At 34.8% G+C, this 20,745-nt stretch overlaps 2 protein-coding genes across 2 annotated transcripts; both read left to right on the top strand.

Moving 5' to 3' along the window:
- The first annotated feature begins 5,664 nt into the window (after positions 1–5,664).
- LOC142605497 (nudix hydrolase 25) lies at positions 5,665–9,919 on the top strand. Its single transcript, XM_075776894.1, has 6 exons — positions 5,665–5,933; positions 6,673–6,723; positions 7,379–7,471; positions 8,024–8,118; positions 9,362–9,473; positions 9,569–9,919. Exons 1-6 carry the CDS (start codon positions 5,868–5,870, stop codon positions 9,671–9,673), a joined length of 522 nt encoding a protein of 173 aa, XP_075633009.1. The 5' UTR covers positions 5,665–5,867; the 3' UTR covers positions 9,674–9,919.
- A 1,621-nt stretch (positions 9,920–11,540) lies between these two features.
- LOC142607470 (mitogen-activated protein kinase 9) lies at positions 11,541–17,579 on the top strand. Its single transcript, XM_075778980.1, has 11 exons — positions 11,541–12,128; positions 13,466–13,874; positions 13,961–14,088; positions 14,316–14,375; positions 14,766–14,915; positions 15,073–15,228; positions 15,335–15,472; positions 15,583–15,656; positions 16,562–16,663; positions 16,765–17,008; positions 17,201–17,579. Exons 1-10 carry the CDS (start codon positions 11,895–11,897, stop codon positions 16,979–16,981), a joined length of 1,668 nt encoding a protein of 555 aa, XP_075635095.1. The 5' UTR covers positions 11,541–11,894; the 3' UTR covers positions 16,982–17,008; positions 17,201–17,579.
- Positions 17,580–20,745: the final 3,166 nt, after the last annotated feature.

Raw genomic sequence — 20,745 nt, 5'->3', positions numbered from 1 at the left:
GGTATCGATCCATCTCCTTATTTTTGGTGAGTTCCTAACATTTGAGAGCTTCAAGTTTGGTTTTATATTTTATCTGATTCTAGGTAGATTTTTGAAACATAGGGTTTTTTAAAAAAAAATTGTTCGAATCTAGGTTTCTGCAGCGCACAAACTTTTTTCTGCAGTGCCGGGTTTTGTGTTTTTTTCTTTACATTTTTCAAAAGAGTTGCACTTGGGTTTGTCTAATATTATTTGTTTTGTTTGTTTTGTGCCTTTTTCTTCATTCCCTTTCCATGGTTTTATCTCCCAAAAACAAAACAAAAGCTTTTAAGAATATTGTCTTTTTCTTTGTTGTGGTTTGTGTGGACCACATGATATATCCAAATCCAAAAAAAAATTAAACTACATAACATTTGCACAAAAACCACATGATATATCCAAATCCTAGAATGAAGTACAAAAAATTAAACTATTTGATGGAGATGAACCCAGACTCTCCCTTGTTCTTTCTCGGTGTAGTTGCATGATCAAACCCCAACTGGGTCTCGGTCCAATCTCTCAGGAAAGACGCATTGTAGCCTCTAGATAATTGTCTGGTGAGCACACTAGGCATGGGAGTGTGTTTTTTTGAGAGAGGCGTGTTTGATCTTTTGTGGGTTGTGTTTTTTATAAGAAACTTGTCAGAGTAACGGCAGAATATGAGGTGGGTAATGGAGTGAAGCATAGGTGGGTAAAATGTCAAAAATGAAATCACGGGTGGGTAAGTTAAATCTAGGGCAAATCACAGGTGGGTAAAGTATAATTCCCCCCCCCTCCCCCCCCCAAATAAAAAAAACTCTCCTCAAATGTGATAGAAATTAGAGGAGAAACTAAATATATCTTAAATTTACACTCCAAGTTTTCTTTATAAAAAATTCAGGCATAAATTTTAGTCATGGGAACCAATTTTGATTTCATCCAACATTCTTTCATACAATACAAAATATACAATGCATCTTTTGTTAAACCGACTTATTAAAATCTTTTTGGTAAAACATTTTGGGGGACAGGATTTTTGGAAAAAAAAAATGAAACACTTATTTTTTTAAAGTTTTTTTTTTTGGTAGAAAGGGGAATATATTAAACTCAAAAACCAGATACAAAATGTTTATAAACCATCCCAGCAGAGTCCAAGCTAAGCAAGAAGGAGACATCTGCCGGGGGTTCTAAGAAAACATCAAAATCCTGTGGGAGTAAAGCCCCCCTCCTAGCACACGCGTCGGCACATTTATTTGCCTCGCGGTAACAATGTTGAATTTGAACCATAGGAATTTCTCTTGGACTTGTCTTGCAGTCATTTACTAGAGCATCTAAGCCATTTTGATTACAATCTTCCTTTTGCATCAAGTCCACTATAAGCTTTGCATCAAGCTCAATAATCACAGCAGGGAGTTTAAGGGAAATACATAGCTTGATGCCATCTCTAAGAGCCCAAAGCTCCGCTGCAGCGCTGGTTGTGTGCCCAACAACCCTCGCGAAACCTCTAATCCATTCCCCTTTGTCATTTCGGATAAGTCCTCCATTGCCAGCGCGTTTGGGATTTCCAAGTGATGAACCATCTGAATTAAGCTTGCACCAATTCAAAGGAGGTTTGAGCCATGTAACTCTAATGATCCGATGGTGGGCAGGAAGCTTGCCATTGATTCCGATGTAAGCAAATTCATTTGCTTTAGCTACGACTTCATGCTTTAAGTCCCTCTGACTTTGTACATTTCGAAACAAGAATCCATTCCGATGGGTCCATAAGGTCCATATACCGAATGCAAAACATGTACCCCAAGTTACATCCGATGAAGCCATAGTTTCTGTGCTCCCACAATTCAGCTGAAGCTGAAGCCAGTCAAGGAGTTGCAAACCGAGGAAGGAACCAGTAGGGAGAGGCGGAGAAAGGGTAGTCCAAAGGTTCCGGGCAACTTGGCAGTCTCTTAGAACATGTAGAATAGTTTCAGTACTTGAGTTGCAAAGCCTACACACAGTTGGAATATCCATACCCCGGGCAGCAAGCAAGGAGCTAACAGGGATGCTTTTATGGTAGCATTGCCATAGAAAGCATTTGATTTTGGGAATGAAAGGCACCCTCCAAATCCACTCACCATCAAAACTTTCATTACAAAAACCATCCTTCTCCAATCTAGCTAACATACATGCATCCTTCATTTCAAAACTGCTACTTAGAGAAGACGACCACGTAATGCGGTCAGGTTTATGGGCAGAAAAGGAGGTAGGGGTGGCTTTCATCTCCAACAGCAACCTTTCGGAGAACACAAAGGAGCAAGCCTGTCAATTCCAACCCGAGAAATTAACCACATCCTTCAACATCATACCCTCCTCCCCCCTATTGAGAGGTCCTCCAGGCAAAAGGGGTCTAAGTCTACCAATAACGATCTTTGAAACGAACTTATACATCGTATTACATAGGCTGATCGGTCGGTAGTGGTTGAAGGACTCAGGATTTCTACATTTAGGAACCAATGTGATGATGGTGTGGTTAAGGTACTCCGGAATCCTACCTAAAGAAAAAATTCCCTTAACTTCCTCTCATATAGAATCGCCCACCAACAGCCAAAAACCCTAAAAGAAACCCGTATGGAGACCATTCGGGCTTGGGGCTTTAAAAGCCCTAAGAGACCAGAGACCGGTTTTAATATCCTCATCAGAGACCGGGTAGCTCAAATTTTCTATCTCCTCCTCATTTAAAAAACTCTGCCAGCAAGGAAGATTCCAATAAGAGAGAATAGAACAAGTATGGCTGGAAGAAAAAAGCTTGGCATACCCATTCCTAATGAACTCAGCAATTTCTCTCTTTCCCTGAATCCAATTGCCAACCCCGTCCTTTAGACAGGAGATTCGATTTCTCCTAAGACGAACTAGTGCCGATGTATGATAAAAATCGGTGTTTCTATCCCCTTCTACCTGCCAGGTAATACGAGATTTCATAGCCCAAAACTCTTCTTCAATTTTTGATATGTAATGGAATTATGATCTAAGTTGCCTTTCTAGTTCCACCATAAAGCTGTTAGGGCGAGTGGAAAGGGCTACTTGAATACTACGGAGCCTTGCAAGCAGTCTCTTCTTCCTATGAAAGAGATTCTCAAATATATTTTTATTCCAGATTTTAGCCTTATCTGCAAAAGTGGCAACTACATTAGATAAAACATTCTGGCCGGACCAAGCTTCTCTGACAATACTCGGAAAGGTAGGATGGGATAGCCACATCGGTTGGAATCTAAATGGCCGAGGATTTAAAAGTTTTACAACTTATAACGTCCGCTTCAGATGAAAAATTCTTTGAAAAAAGTTTCATTGCTTCTTTAAAATGGACCTTCTTATTCTAAAATATAATTATAAAGTGTTATTAATTTCTTACCAATAAGAAAGCCAACAAATTGCTTGACAATTTTGATATATATATATATATATATATGTTATTTCCAATCATGATATTTAGGATTCAAAATATTCTTCTAATTATTGAGCTTTTTTCTTCAAATTTTCATGGTATGGGACCAGATGAGTTGACTTGCTTTCTCATGCACTCAAAAAAAACCAAAAAATAAAACCCTTTACCTGGCATTTAGCCAAAGTGCCCAACCCAAGAAACAATTATTTTAGCCCTGGGGAGGACCCAAAAAAAGTAAAGAATACATAGAAAAGAACAAAGTTTGGCTGGTGCAAGGAAGCAACTTGCAAGTGCAGATCACTCTCTGAAAAGATGCTAGAGTATAACCCCCTTTTTTCTCTTTAATTTTTGCATAAATGCCGTTTAACTTTACTTCCTTCTAATGATATGATTATTGTGCATGATAAACATGATAATGGAAAGGAATAGATGCTACCTGGTCCACCCTTTTTTTCTTTTTTTTCTCTTCTACCTCTGTCACTTCCCCCACCCTGAAAGTCAACGGCCTCCCTAGCCCACTACTTTCTGCTTCATTTGGCTTTTTCTGCCTTTTCTTTAATTTCTTTCTCTCACCATTCACCAATGTTCATCCGATTCACTACGTCACCATCCTCGTGCGCACGCTATCATGCACTGGCCTCCCTTTCATTTGGGATTTTCTATTCCATGCCCGTCCTTATTTTCCTTATCATGGGCTCACTCCTTTGTTTCATTGGATTTTGGCTCTCAAATAAATGCATTAACATGTGCATTTTATATAATTTCGTCACGAATGATTTATCATAATATTGTAATTTAAATTATATTGTCTCTTCTCTTTTACCAGAATAATTAAGATTTGATTATCTTTTTCTTATTATTGTACTTATTTATATTTCAATTATATTAGTTGGGTGGCTAATTAACTATACCACAAGATTTGTAGGATCCTATGTATCTATTTTAAAACTATTATATTAGAGCTTATAACATTATTCATAAAAAATAAGTTAGACTATTATTAACCCAATCAATCACTTCAAAATAGATGACTAGGAATCTATAATTTCATGACAGAGTTTTCTAAAATTTTTAGAGTATTATAATCCTTGACAATAACTGGTGTGAGGACACTAATCGGACTTATCCGCTTTGGGGAGCCAGTCCCTCACGGTTTAATCTCAGGTGACGTGGGAACGTACGGATCTTCACCCTCTGGGGGCTTTACACCGCAGTCCCACATCGGCAAGAAATCCCTCCCACTCATGTGTAGTGGTGGTACACTCATGGTCGCTCCAGAAGCTTATAAACCATGAGTGGGAGGGATTTCTTGTCGATGTGGGACTGCGGTGTAAAGCCCCCAGAGGGTGAAGATCCGTACGTTCCCACGTCGCCTGAGATTAAACCGTGAGGGACTGGCTCCCCAAAGCGGATAAGTCCGATTAGTGTCCTCACAACTGGTAATGAGACTGATAAGTTTTATACTCTTTTGTCTTATAAGATTAAAATGACAAATACATTATTTAGTGAATTTCTTATTTATTTATTCATTTTTTGAGAAAGAGTTTCAACTTATTGAAGAAATGGTTACATAGTGCACGTTTTAAAGGAAATAGTTGAAAAAAAGTACAATTGAACAATTATCATTCAAGTGCAATTTAATAAATACAATGAAAATAACAACAACAACAAAATTTTCAATATAAAATTCTACTTTCATCATTGTGATTTTCAACAAGTACCATATATCCCAATTTGACTTCGGAGGAAATTAGGTTGTTTCCTTGATATTTCTTGTCTTTGTTAGAAGTATTGGGAAACCCAATAAATAATGGTGGTAGCTACTAAATCCGTAAGACATTTATATACCCTTTGTCAACTTTATTATTGTCAACTGTGTTAGTTGTAAAATAAACTTTTTTTAGAAATATAATGCTATCTTTCCAAAATCAAATAAAGGACATAAAATTCTAATTTAGAAATATGATGCTGTCTAATAAGAAGAAATCTGTTTTCTTGTTGGTGAAGACTAAAGATTAAGCATTATAAAATTAACACTACTGTATGTATATATTCAAATAAAACAATATTCAACCAAAGTAGAGCTCATGATAACAATGTGAAAACACCCTGAGCCTATCATTTCCCTACATATTTATTAGATTGATACCAAAAAAAAAAAAAAAAAACACAAAATCCTGGGTGGAAGGGTGCGCAGGATAAGAGTTGCAAATACTCAAACCAGAATACTCCTCCCCCACTCTGAGTCACCTTTTTGGCTTATAGTCAGAGTCAGCTTCACTATTTCCCACACAGCTCAAAACCCACTTTTTTTTTGGTGTTGAATTTCTCATATAGTCATAGCACTAACTCTCTCTCTCTCTCTCTCTCTCTCTCTCAGACTCTCTAACAAGCTGCAAAGCAAAAGCTAAAGCAAAAGCAAAAAAAAGAAAAGAAAAACCAATAAGCAATGGAGGGTCTCCCTCCTGGTTATCGTCCCAACGTTGGCATTTGCCTCATCAACCCTGATAATCAAGTAACCTCTGTCTTTTTTTGTTTTTGGGTTTTAGTTTTTGTTATGGTTAGATGTTTATTTATGTCATAAGAAGAATTGTTAGTAAAGAGATCAATGGTGGATTTGAATGTATAGAAGTGCAAAACTGAGCATTGTTTTATGCATGTCTGTAAGTATATACTTGTGAGGTTACTGAATTTTTCATCTTGTTGGTTTTCTTGAAATTAGAACACAAATCAAGTTAAGTTATTTTATGGGAAATTCTGCAAATATATATATATATATATATATATATATATATATATATATATATATATATAAAATCATAGAATTAGTGTTTCCTGCTGTGGACTGAAAATTCTATAGTCTGGAGTCTCTGGACTTAATTAACTAAGAAAACTTGGTTGAGTTTGTTTGGGTGAAAAGATAGATGTTGGGTTGGTTGTTGTTTTTATTTGGATGAACTAAACACAATGCATAAAAAGAGTATTTTACTTGTTTGTGTTAAATGTTTTAGAGGAAGCAAAAAATTCTAACTTTATGTTTTGGAAAATTTTCTGTTATTTCATTATTTTTTTTAGTCCACATGTATCATTTATGTGGGAACTTGGGTCAATTAAAAAAAAAAATGTAAGGAAAGCAAGGTTATGGAAAGTATGTATATGTTTATCTTCAAATTGAAGTAATTTTAGTTCCATTTCAGAGTTTTATCTGCATGATCAAGTGGGAAAGATGGTAACTTTAAGAGACTTTCTTGCAGGTTTTTGTGGCTTCAAGATTGAATGTTCCAGGAGCATGGCAGATGCCTCAGGTGATACTGCGCAGATGCTCTTGTTTGCTATTAAAATACCATTTCTTTTTACAAAAAAAAAAAAAAAACTATTTCTTAACATGCTTGCAGCCACATCATACAGTTTCATAGCCACCTTTTGGAGGGCACTGTTTTGATTCCTAAGGATCTTTATGACCTCATGACTTATAAGATCTAGTAGATGATACTGCAGAAAGTAAATGCATTCCTTATCCTTATAAGAACAGAATTCTGTTGCAACAGGAATTTTAATGTGGCCACTAAGGTAGCTGGGCCAATTGATTTGACCTAGTTATCCACATCTTATCTCTCCATTTGCAATTATCCTAGTGTACATTCTCACTTGGTAAAACATCTTTTTCAGTAGTATTGGGCTGATGTAGAGTACCAGGTATTTGTCTAAGTGACCTGTTGAATGGATTGTCTTTGTCTGCTGTTGGGTAGAGAGATTTGTCATTTTGGAGTTTTAAGTCTATTTAGCCTTTGGCAAATCTTGGGTCTTTCATCAAGGCTTACATCTAATTTAAGATGACCACTATAAAAAATTTGAACTTTCAAATAAATTGTATTGCATTGCTTTTTTTTACCATATATTTTCCTGCAATGTCAAGATATTTCAGCTGAATTTAAATGGCTATGGAATCTTCAATCTCAGGGGGGTATTGAAGATGGTGAAGAGCCCAAATCAGCAGCCATTAGAGAACTTCGAGAAGAAACTGGAATTGTGTCTGCTGAAATTATGGCTGAGGTTTGTGGGAAAAAAAAAGTGCTTCTTACACTACAGTTTTTTGTTCACTTGATTCTACTCCAGTACAGGCACTTGCATCCTTGCAATGTTTTTACATATACCTGATGATTCTCCTTCTTTCACTCTTTATATCTCTGTGCTTTACAAATAAGTGTAGAGATATTAAAAGCCATATGAAATGATTCAATGAATTTATTGGATCATCAAAAAGTCAAAAGTTATGGATCTCCTCCTGTTTCATAAAATAAGAATTAAGGACTAAGAAAAGAAGAAGATAGAACATGCAAATATTTATGTTAGAGAAACATTTATCAACCTCAATGGAATTGTGGTGCCTTCTTCTAGAAACTCTTTGACCATTTTGTGGTATCACTTTGATGAAGGTGCTAGAATTGTATAATTTTACTGCAGGATAAGGAATCTCTTGGATAGCACTTGAAACATACAAGATGTGGCTTGTCTGAATATATTGCCACTCAGGTTTATTTATTGTGGCTGACTAAAGTGAGGATCACATTTTTCTTAGTAATGATTCAAGTTGTGTGCTAACAGGTTCCACATTGGTTGACCTATGACTTCCCTCCTGCCGTGAAGGCCAAAGTCAATCGTCTCTGGGGAGGTGAATGGCATGGGCAGGCACAAAAGTGGTGCGTCTTCTTTCTTCACATAGTCCATTATGGGGGGTAGAATAACATGTTTTATTCATTACTTCCCAAGTAGATGTGGCATTTTCTATGTTTTCTCACTTGAATTTCATATAAAACATCCTTGGTTTTAGATAATTAAGAACGCTTGCATGTGTACAAAATAATATGACTGAAGGGAATTTGAGTTAACTTGTTCCTTTAGATGTAGATAATGGAACATTCACCGAATCTAGGATGTGAGGGCATGACAATATACATAAAGGTTTTTTTGTTTTTTTTGAATAATTTATGGAATTAAGGTCTTCACAGTGTAAGAATTGTGTGATAAATGCTTTGACTTTTCTGGAATTTGTTATCAAAGTTCCCTCCATTAAGTTTCTGGAAGTAGAGAGTAGAGATACAGGCTTTCACCTGGACCAGTTTATTTGCGTGGGGTTATGGAATTGGAAACTTATTACATGGGCAAAGATAAAGATGGTTACTCAGATATACCTTCTAGTACCTGCAACAGAATCAAGCCAAATGTTTAGATATGAATTTGTGCAAGATTTGCATGAAATAATTGGTCTAAGTTATAAATGGCTTTTCTGTTGCTTTTTGTCTCTATCCTAATGTCAGTTGACAATAGTTGAATACTGGTGCCCTGCTACCTTGTCTCACCATGATAAAAAGCTCATAATTAGGACTGTAAGAGTGGCCTTCACTTTAATGTGAGTTTAACGTTTCAACTTTGCTTACCAAAGCCTACCATTCCTGGTGCTATTTAGACCATAAAAATGTGATTCTTTATTAAATAAGTGGAAAGGTCTTAACAGGCGCTTTAGTAATGAACTGAGCATTTAATTCCTGTATGGAGGCTTTGTTAATGAAATAATTAAGAATTTTTCATTAAGGTTGCCATCTATGATATGTTTGTATGCTCAGCATATTGAGTGACTTGTTGCCTACAAATTACAATTATTATGAATATTCATGTTATCATGTATTATTGGTTAGGGGCACAACTTTAAATGCTGAAATAATTTTCTTTGGGTTTGTCTAGCTTACTAATATAGTGTGTTCAGGCTCCTATCTCAGTGATATACATCCATGTGTGTGTATTTGTTTATTTGATCAAGGGATTAGGATGTGATTCATTTCCTTTTTATGTAATCATATACTCAGACTATCTGCCAATGGATTTATACCGAGTATTCAACCGGAGACTTTGTGCTGCCTGATGATGAATTTGGACTCTTGACAGGTTCCTTATGAGATTAACAAAAGATGAGAGTGAGATCAATCTGGCTAATGGTGAAGCAGAGCCAGAATTTGCTGAATGGAAATGGGCAGGCCCAGAAGAAGTTGTTGAGCAGGTTTGCTACAGATAACTTTCTTTTAAATAGAAAATTTCAGTATGATATTTATTTTCTCAAATTTTTTGTAACATATGGTATTAAACTGATTACAGGCGGTGGACTACAAAAGGCCAACGTATGAGGAAGTTATGAAAACCTTCGAGCCTTACTTAAGTGGAAATGCAATCTCCACAAAATGTAAATCGTCTAAATGGTGAATGTTTTGGGTGTGTATCATTTGGTTCTAAGAGTTCCCTACATGGCATAAATTTCCCATTTAAATTTGGATTTAGTAGAAGTTTGCTCTTTGTAAATGGAAATGGAAGTAAGAACTTAAGAATAGATGGTTGCTTTATTGTAACAATAAGATCTTTGTTGTGATGTAGTTCTTTTTTATTGGTTTTGATTATGAGGATGCTTTCAGATGTGTATAAAAGAAAACCGGGGGAATAGGCTTGAGAGTGTGTTGCATAGTCTGTAACTATCACTGTGAAGTTGGTATAAGTTTTGAAGCATTTGCACAATATGATTTAGAATAGAATGTGAAAAGAAATATATGTGGGTGGCCATGACTAGTTTTATATGGATTTATAGCCAATTCCGAAATTTTGCATGAAATTTTGCATGATATGATTTAGATGATGACAAATTGTTTTCCAACTTATAGATTCACCTTCTTTCTTGCTTCTTATTTCCATCTTGCTGAATAGATTCTAAAGTGGAAAACAATGACTAGTTTTCTTGCTTCTTTCTTTCTAAGTTGGGTGTCCAAGATTTTTAGAGCACACTCAACTAATTGTCTGGCTCCTGGGGATGAGTGTAGTTTCCTGTTTTGTACTTACTAAGGTAATTACAAAAAGGGGTCATTTAGAGTGATTCCAAGGTGTTGATTTGGAGACTAAAACCCATAATTTCTTGGATCACATGAGACCTGAAAACTATTACAACCACCATAAACTATTGAGGTTTAAAACCAGACTGGTTTTTCCTTTTTTATTTTAGTATAATTTATATTTTGGGGATAAGTAACAAGCGGACAAGATTAAGCCAGATCTAGGGATGTTAGATACTTTTCCTCAAAAGTCAGGCTTATTACAGTGTCTCCATAACCTTCAAGTCAAATTATTAAATGGGCCCCCAAAATGACCCATGGTTTTGAAAAATATTGGACTTTAAACAAAACTTATTGACTAAAGAACAAGAATCCAATGTAATAGACAACCCAAACTAAAATTCACTCTACAAGCACTTCAGGGCCCCACCTGGCTTAGTTCACATGGTAAATAGTTGTATAAAACCCAACATTCCAACATTACTAGATAGAGGCGACCCTCCAGAATTTATACCCAATGTATTATTATTATTATTATTTTTTTTTTTTTGAGAAGATATCCAATGTACTATTTCTAGAATCAGTTCTATAGAGTCCCATAAAAAAAGAAAAAGAAGAAAAGAATCAGTATTCACTATTCAGTATTAGAGTTTGTTATTTTTGGATAAGGACTTAGTATGTTGACTTTATTAACATAACATAGTTTATTTATGGGATTTATTCTAATTTGAGAAGATATCCAATGTATTATCACTAGAATCAGTACTACAGTTTTTTATTTTTTAGTTTTGGATAAGGATTTAGTACATAAAGTTCATTAGTATAGTTTATTTATGGGATTTATTCTAATGAAAAACACGATATTAGTCAAAATTTCGAAATCTTGTTTTAAAAATGTGATTTTACAGTTTTAACTAAAATTCTAGTCCATGCAATTGTGTGTACAATAGCTTAATTTATTTATAAGATTTATTCTAAAAAGTCAATTTTTTAAACTAAAATTTTAGTCCACGCAACTGGTCTATAAAGGTTCTGTTTGAATACTATTTATTTTACTAAAAATATTGTAATAAAATATTTTTAAAAAAATAAAATACTGTTCTTTTAATATATTTTTAAAAAAATAAAAATTTATAGCTGAAAACACGTGTTTTTTATTTTTTAAGGTATTGGCTAGTTTATAAAAACTACTATAAGACCAGCTGAAAAAAAAGACAACGCAAAAACATCTCTATGCACAAGCATGCAAAGTCTCCAATTATAGAATAGAAAGGGGATGGTATTTCAATTGCTTTCCCTTTATAAACGGCGAGATTCGTGGAGAAAGTGGGTTCCACACGGACACCATCACAACATGCTAACATGGCACGAAATTATTGGTCCTTACACAACACCGGAAAAAAAACCATACCCCACCCTATAACTGCCAAACCCAAACAGCACAGCACAGCAGGCATCGATCGATAAGCTCTGTACTGCAAAACATAGTGAGACAGACACAGAGAAAAACAGGCAGCTAAAGCTAACGACTAAAAAGCTATTTGCTGGTTAGGGAAAAAGATAGGGTACAGCGCGTCACAGACTTTTTTTTAAAAAAATCTACAATCATGTCCGGCTTGGTTCGCTGGTTTCAACGCCTCTCTTCATTTTCCTCTTCATCCACATCCTCCGATCACGATCATGATCATGATGATTATCACTCCCAAAACGACGCCGTACAAACACAGAATGAAAGTCAAGAGGAGCTGAAAATCACTGTGGACTTAGATATCTCAGGTTTGAAGCGGATCAAGGTCCCCGATCGGACCGCTCACAAGCTCGCCCCCACCGATCCTCACAAGGTCAGTCACACACACAATCAACCCCCCTCTCTTTCTTTATACTTTTTTGATAAGATGATAAGGCTCGCATTTTGAGAGAGCGGTTCAAATTATTTGTGTATATAAGATTTGATTCTGCTGTATTTACTTGACCAAACTTTAGTTGAAAAGCTCAAATTTGTGTAGCGCTTTTTCAATTTATGCGACTATATATATATGAGTTGGAGTTGTTTGATCGATTCATATCAATTAATTGTACTTGTATGCGTCTTTGGAGAACACGGAGAGAGATCGCCCGAGCGAGCAATTTTTTCGTGTTCTCGATTGAGGTTTTTTGTTATTCTATAAAAGCTTGTTCGTTAATCTAATTTTATGCTGCTGTTAGTATTATTAGCTTTAAGCTATGAATGCACTTGACCATGTTAGTGATATGTTTAGGCTATCTTTGCTGCACTTGTACTATTGATATGTTTAGGGACAACCCCGACCAGTTGTTCTAACGGTTTTTCGGTTTCGTGTGATATTCATGAGCTCCTAGGTTGCCGATGTGTGCGCGACTGCACATACTCGGGGGAATAGTCGGGTGCTTGAAGAGCATTGGACACCCTCGTTAGCACAAAAATTCTAGGATACAAGCCATTAGTAAGGAAAACATGTTAGACGCTCTTCTTTAGGTTTCTTTCTTAAGATTTTGCCATGTGGTTACTTAAATTAAAAAATACACTTTCATCCATGAAAAAAAAGCCACATGACAATTAATGATTAAGGAACAGTACTTAAATACTGTACCTAAGTCTTGCTCTGAATTGAATTATGTTTTGATTAATATAAGTTATTTAAATGGATAATTAATGATTTCTTGATGGTTGGTTTACTTTATTATCTGGTATTTATTTGATTGCTAAATCAATATCATTTCAGAAAATTATTTGTTAGCAATGTGATGTTATTGACAATGTTCTCCGGCTCATATTTTATGGAACTTACAACGTCGTTTGTTATTGATTAAAAACTAGGTATAATCTGTAAATGATTCTTGAGCGTCCTTGTGCATTTTCTGTACATTTTTCTCAAGATTCCCATCACAAGCATGGAACTTGAATAGGATATTAAAGGAATTTCCATTATTATGGTTACATTTTCTGAGAAACTATGTGAAGGACTTTAACACATTGAAGTATTATATGTGCATGGAATAATTAGTAATTCCTTTTCTTTTTTAGACAGAAAATGTTAATAATATATATTTTTTCAGCTATGCAGTAACTATACATTTCATATTCTTCTTCTATTCATGCTTTCAATTTTTATTTGTACCTGCTTTTGAAGAGTTGCTAATTAAAAATTGATTTAATCAGAGCATGCTTGACAAAGAATTTTTCACAGAATATGGTGAGGCAAGTCAATATGAAATTCAAGAAGTAGTTGGCAAAGGAAGCTATGGTGTCGTTGCCTCTGCAATTGATACTCACACTGGAGAGAGAGTAGCTATAAAGAAAATCAATGATGTCTTTGAGCATGTTTCTGACGCGACACGTATACTGAGAGAAGTCAAGCTTCTTAGGCTGCTTCGACACCCGGATATCGTAGAAATAAAACATATAATGCTTCCTCCATCTAGAAGAGAATTTCAAGATATTTATGTCGTGTTTGAGTTGATGGAATCTGACCTTCACCAAGTAATTAAGGCAAATGACGATCTTACACCTGCACATTTTCAATTTTTCTTATACCAGCTTCTTCGAGCTTTAAAGTATATACATACAGGTTGGCCTCCATTTTCATTGTTCTAAGATAGAATTTCCTGTGGTTTTAATGAAGTTGATGGTCTGATATATATATCTTTTTCGCAGCTAATGTTTTCCATCGAGATTTAAAGCCAAAAAATATACTTGCTAATGCGGATTGCAAGCTGAAGATATGTGACTTTGGGCTTGCTCGTGCAGCTTTTGATGATGCCCCATCCACAATTTTCTGGACCGTAGGTGTTTCCATTATGAAAGTTGTGAAGTGTCAACCCCAAGGGGGTAGCACAATCGGCTAGGGACCACTTCTGATGAAGCGGAGGTCACTAGTTCGAATCTACCCTTTTCCTTCCCCCTTGGGGCCGAAGATCACTTAAAAAAAAGTTGTTAAGCTAAATGATTTTTAATTTTTACTTATTTATTATAAATTCTGTACATTTGCTGACAAAATATAATTTCTAAGGATTATGTGGCAACACGATGGTACCGCGCTCCTGAACTCTGTGGTTCATTTTTCTCTAAGGTAAGTTTTCTGGTTATATTTCATGAGATATTCTGTTCAAATGATATGTCGTATATATTCCAAAACATGTGATTACTTCATTTAGAGGCAATGCTCACTTAATATCTGTGCTTAAGTGTGCTTAGCCCCTTTAATAGCATTGGATGGGATGATGAGATCTTACTAATGGTGTCAATTGAAATTTAAAGAATCTGTATTACCTACTGCATCTGAATATGATTTTGGTGCTTAAGATTATGTTTCTACATTACTTCATTATATTTGTGTCTGTTGTACATTTTGTATGGTATGCTCATGTTTTATTAGATCTGTAATATTTGAGTAGAATTAAAAATAGAACTAATCAGCCACACATTTTGATAATTTGTTATCATCAACTGTCTTTTGCAGTACACCCCCGCTATTGATATTTGGAGCATAGGATGTATATTTGCAGAAATGCTAACAGGAAAACCATTGTTTCCTGGGAAAAATGTGGTACATCAATTGGATATCATAACTGATTTGCTTGGCACTCCTCCTCCTGAATCCATTACAAAGGTTTGTTGTCTTTTTCAGTCACTTCTTTCACAATTACATAGACCTTGAAACATTGTTTCATAATTGTGAAGTAGTTGTCTCTTTGAATTTCAATGTACATTTATTTTAATATTATGTTCTTGATTGCTCACCTTTGGTTTATTTGTATTTCCTGCAGATTCGAAATGATAAGGCTAGGAGATATTTAAGTTGCATGAAGGAAAAGCAACCAACTCCTTTCTCACAAAAATTTCCCAATGCAGATCCCATGGCTCTTCATTTATTAAAGCAGTTGCTTGCATTTGATCCTAAAGATCGCCCATCTGCTGAAGAGATAAGATATTAGTAAAACTGATTATTTCTGATGCATTTTAAAATTCTCATATGTTTAGATATCATATATCTATTTTTCTTGATATCCATGCTTGTTTCATTTTCAGGCATTAGCTGATCCATATTTCCATGGATTAGCGAACGTGGACCATGAACCATCTAGACAACCCATTTCAAAACTTGAGTTTGACTTTGAAAGGAGGAAATTGTCAAAGGATGATGTAAGAGAGCTAATTTATAGAGAGGTACGACTACAGTGGTGATAGTGCTTCAGCGGTGTTATTTTTTATATCTTGATTTGGTTGTTCTCTCCTTCCTTGCCATCTGCTTATGTTGTAAATCTTAAAGCATACAGATTCTAGAGTATCATCCGCAAATGCTTCAGGAGTATCTGCAAGGTGCAGATCAGAGTAGCTTCATGTATCCCAGGTATTATTATTACTACTACTATTAATGTTGATGATGATGGGTGTGTACATGCATGTTTATATGTGAGTGAATCTACTGTAAAATAAGGGAGCCTAATGTTAAAGTCATGTGGTTGTTTGTGTGTGTGTGTTTGTGTGTGTAGCGTATGGTAAATGTTCCCATCAGAGGTGCTTGTTGAAAAGTACTATCATAACCTGTTAAAACAACAAAACTCTAGTTTTGCCTTATTATGGATCTTGGTACCTTACCTATTTTCTTCACTATTGGTCATGATAAAGTATGAGGTACTTTGTTCTTCCCCAAACTCAGGAAAAGGGCATATTGCTGCATGTCCACTTTCTATTTCTGACATGGTTTTTTATGCACCTAGCCTTTTTATAGCCATGGGACTATAGCAACAATAACAATAACCAAGCCTTAGACCCGCATTCTTGGGGTCGGCTATGGATTCTCAATAGATTAGTTAGGGTTGGCCACATGTATTCTTTTCCATTATTTTAGTTTGTCCTAAATCATACCCTCTCTTGCTTCCTTAATTGCCATATATTTTTTTACTACTTCTACTAATGTTATTTTTTGTCTTCCTCCACATTTTTTCGTTCCCTTATCTTGAATCAACTCAGTCCATGGGGCCATGTGTAGTGGGTATTTATTTTATTACTAGTATTGTTGCAATTTCAATCCTAGCATTATCCTGCAAAATCAACTTTTTTGAATGACAAAAATTCCTGCTGCTTCTTCAGAGAACTTGTATTTTTACTTCACGGGGATTATTATGCATCATCTGATTTGATCAAATCATTATTTACTTTTCATGCTTGGTGATTTTTCTGTTTGCTTTCTAAATTCCTTGTTTTGTCCTAAGACTTGTCATTATCAAGCTAAATGAGTTCTTTGTCAACCAGTGGAATTGATCGATTCAAGAGACTATTTGCTAATCTTGAGGAGCAGTTTGTTAAAGGTGGAAGATTTTCTGCACTCGAAAGGAAACATGCATCCTTGCCCAGGTTAAGTGTTGGTCAAAATATGTCATATCTTTTTAATGGTCATGCAGTTTGTTTGATTTTATCATCTTTTCCCTACTGATGGTTACCCTTCATTCTTTCAGGGAAAGGGTCTCTGTACCCAACCAAAATGGCGATAATAAGAAGTGTAATGCAGCTTCAGCTTCCCGTGCAACCCTTCAGAGCCCTCCAATGTCAGAAGGAATTGAGAAAGTAGAAAGCACTAACCAAAATGCATCAGCATTGCAGAATGGCCCTAGCAAACCAAGTAATAGTCCCCACAGCCTGTTGAAGAGTGCTAGCATTAGTGCTTCTAAGTGAGTTGATGTTAAAGGAAAGAATTGTGAGGTTAGTATTCTTTGATTACATAACACATGCACACATACACACACTCTGGCACTTTTTGTTGCCCGTAATCCGTTATTGAAAATGACATGACAAAGGTTACTGGCCGTGTGAAATGGAAGCTTCAGTTGTGTGGGACAGAGAAATCTAACTCTGCATCCTCTTTTGTGTGATCTCTGCTGTATTTTCTCACAGGATCGTGGAGCATGATGAAGAGGTGGTTGATTAGTTGTCATAGGCAGTTGCGACACCATATTAGAATTTTACCTCTGAGCTGCACATGGGATAGCTTTGTTTTACACACTAAGCCCATAACATCTCCCCTGATTGTGGGAGGTTGCAGTTTCTATAATTCATTGTGGGTTTTCTTTTGGCTAGGATTTTAGTTTTAGTGTTGTCTTTACAAAAACTTCAAGACTGTTGAATTAGCTTTTAGCTGTTAAATTATATAAAAACATTATATGGACCAGAGAGATATTGAATTATACGATTTCATCCTGGAATTCTGCCAGAACTCTGTAGCTCACAAATAATTTTCTTGTAAATTACACGATGAGACAGAGTTGCATGGTTAGTGTTTTTTTTTTTTTTTTGGTGTGCAATTTAGTTTTAATGTTACAATTAGAGAAATATAGAATTGGAGATTCATATTAAGGGTAATCATTTATTAAGTACTTTCAACTAGACTGGGTTAGTAATTTGGATTATTATAGCACACCTTCATGTGTGTGCTAAACCATTAGAGAACACCATTTTGATTGGTGCTTCTGACAAGTTGTGTACAAACAAATAATTGTAATCACCAAAGGTTGTCAGAATTTTTACCCAAGAATCTCCTTGATGTCTTCAGCTCCAGGCTTCTGAATTTTTGCAATTAATGACAAAAGCTGAAGTGTTTCTCAACTGAAATAAGTATGACTGATTTTTTATTTGTTGTTATATGGCATGGGCACATCCTTATGCCTTTGTTCTTTGCAAATTTTTCTCATAAAATCTGCATGGTGTGTGATTTATTATACTAGGGGAATGAATCTTCCATTGAAAAGCCCAACATGATAGGATTAAACGATGAAGGAAAAACTAATAAACACGGCATAGTAGTTAAAACTTAAAATTTGGTTTTTGGTTTTCTTGTTAGAGAGGATTGTTAAAAAAGAAAATATTCTACTGCAACCATATGTAGATGAAGATGTTTTCTTTTGCACATGATGCTATGTTGAGTTTCAAGACTTTTTCATGGGAGGGTTTATCTTGATGAGAATAAAGAAAATGCTGGAAGTATCATTTTAGTTGCATGCAACATAATTTGCTTATGTAGCACTACTTCCACCAAATGATGTGCAGACAAACATAAATACACAAAGGAGAGATATGGAAAGAAAAAGTTTTAGATAGAGCACAATGTAGTGATTCGTGATTCAAAGACGGGAGCTTTTTGGACAACATATGTACTTGACTTTATGATGTGCCTTTCAAAGAAAATGTATGCATTTTAATGAATAATGGTATCTTTTGTATTTGGTCATGTGATTTGTCTGTGGTTCAAAACTCACTTTCCCTTCTCACTATCTATCTATTAAAAAAAATGTATATATTTGAAATACGTTGAGATGTTCATAGTATGTGAATACAAATATTTTGTCTCACCTTTTATGTGCACTTTATCTACTTTATTAATAACAACTTGTCTTTACTCAAAAAAAAAAAACTTGTCATGTATTCTTTTTTATTTTCCTTATAAAATAATCAAAATTTTAAATAGAAAAAAAATTATACACATGACATATCACTGTGTATAAAGCAAAAAAAAAAAAAAAAATTAGGACATGATATCTATTCGTATTATATGTCTTATAATATTAATTATTATAAATCTAAATGTTGACTAATTCAGAACCTATTAACATTACCCTTTTAATTATTTCAAATCTAATGTGGATCCAATTCAGGATAAAGTCTTAACAATAAGAGACAGAGAAAAGGTTGAAACTTAATACTCTCATGAATAAATCTATTACAACAACTAAGCCTTTATCCTAAAATTTTTAATCAGCTATAGATCCTCAACTAAACAAACTTGGTCACACGACTATGGATCTCAACTAATCAGACTCAATAAAATCTATTCTTTTTGTCAGCATAATCTTACTCGTTTTGAAAAAAACTCATAAACAAATAAAAATTTCCCAAGATAAAAATGTGGTTACAATTGAAAAAAGAAGAAGATTGCAGATCATTTGGAAGAAGTAATGTAATGGCGATTAGAGGCGGGTAGTTTATTTGAGAGCCAATTTTATTGCTCTCCCCTATTTGCCCCGGCCTTTGCTTGGCTTAGCTTGTATGAAACTAAGGCAATGAATTTTGGTAGATTAGATAAACACTAGTCCTAAAGCTAAAGCTGTGCAATTTTTGATTACAAGAGCCGTGTGAGACGCAGAGTGGCGCTGTGTGAACGTTATGAAAGTTATGGATGAATTATGCGGATATTTACAGTGTAGCCAAATGAAGTCTCTAAAAGTTGAAGCGTAACGCTTTCAAAAAAAAAAAAAAAAAAAAATTGAAGCGTAACATTTATTATTGTTACGCTCTTGTTGAGCCACATTAGCGGCCACGTCATCGGTTCTACAATTTTTTTTTTTCCTTCCTTTTGCAAATTAACATTTTCTCAATCACATAAAAAAAAAAAAACCTTCATCTCTAAATTAACGTTCCTAACTTTTCAACTTTCCATTTATTATTCCATCAAACCTAATCTGATAATAATTCAAACTTCCTTCAACTCTATGACTCTCCCTCTCACCAATCAAGCAGTTATGAACATTGTTCAATTGCCACTCAATTATAATTCCAAAAAGAAAAGAAAAGAAAAAACCTACTGTTTTTTTGTTTATATATATTTGCAATTGCTTTACCTCACTCCTGCAAATTTGGAAAGTCCCTCTAAAGTGAGTTTGTTTGTTTTTGTTTTTGTTTTTTGTTTTTTTTTTTTCCTGCTCTCCCCCATATTCTTCAGCTTTTCTAAATTAATTTTGTTAGTGATGTGCCATCGGAGATCTTAGGTGTTGTTCAATTGCCACTCTTTTAGAATTCAAAAAGAAAAAAACTATTGATTTTTTGTCTATATATATTTGTAATTGCTCTATCTCACTCCTGCAAATTTGGAAAGTCCCTCTAAAGTGAGGTTTTTTATTTTATTATTATTATTTTTTTCCTGTTCTCCCCCGTATTCTTCAGGTTTTCCAAATTAATTTTGTTAGTGATGTGCCATTAGAGATCTTAGGTGCCAACAACATTGGTTCCCATAAACCAACCAAAAAAATCTCAAAGCCATGGTGAAGAATACATTAATAGAATCGGAATGGGGGTCTTACTAATATAGTTTATGTGGTCATTAATCATGGATAAGTTTGTTCCATCCATGGGATACCTCTTATGTGCATTTGTGTAATGCATTCACCATTATGGATAAATATTCCTGTTTGTATATGAGTAGCATAAATCACTTCTATTGTACGTACATATTAGTTGTGACATGAATATAGATGCATAACTTAGTACAAGATATATTACTTTTTTTTTTTTTTTGGTATTGTAACAAATTTAGATATTATTATGGGATGTCTTTGCTGTAAGACTTTTGCCAAAATTGTAGAATTTGATGTCAATGGTCATAGGACATGTATAAAACTATATAAAGTAGCAATAGACAACCAAAAAAAAAAAAAAGACTAGGGTGAAAG

The sequence above is a fragment of the Castanea sativa genome, chromosome 8 (assembly GCF_040712315.1).
Source record: "Castanea sativa cultivar Marrone di Chiusa Pesio chromosome 8, ASM4071231v1".
NCBI lineage: Eukaryota > Viridiplantae > Streptophyta > Magnoliopsida > Fagales > Fagaceae > Castanea > Castanea sativa.
This window is presented reverse-complemented; position numbering and strand designations above follow the sequence as displayed.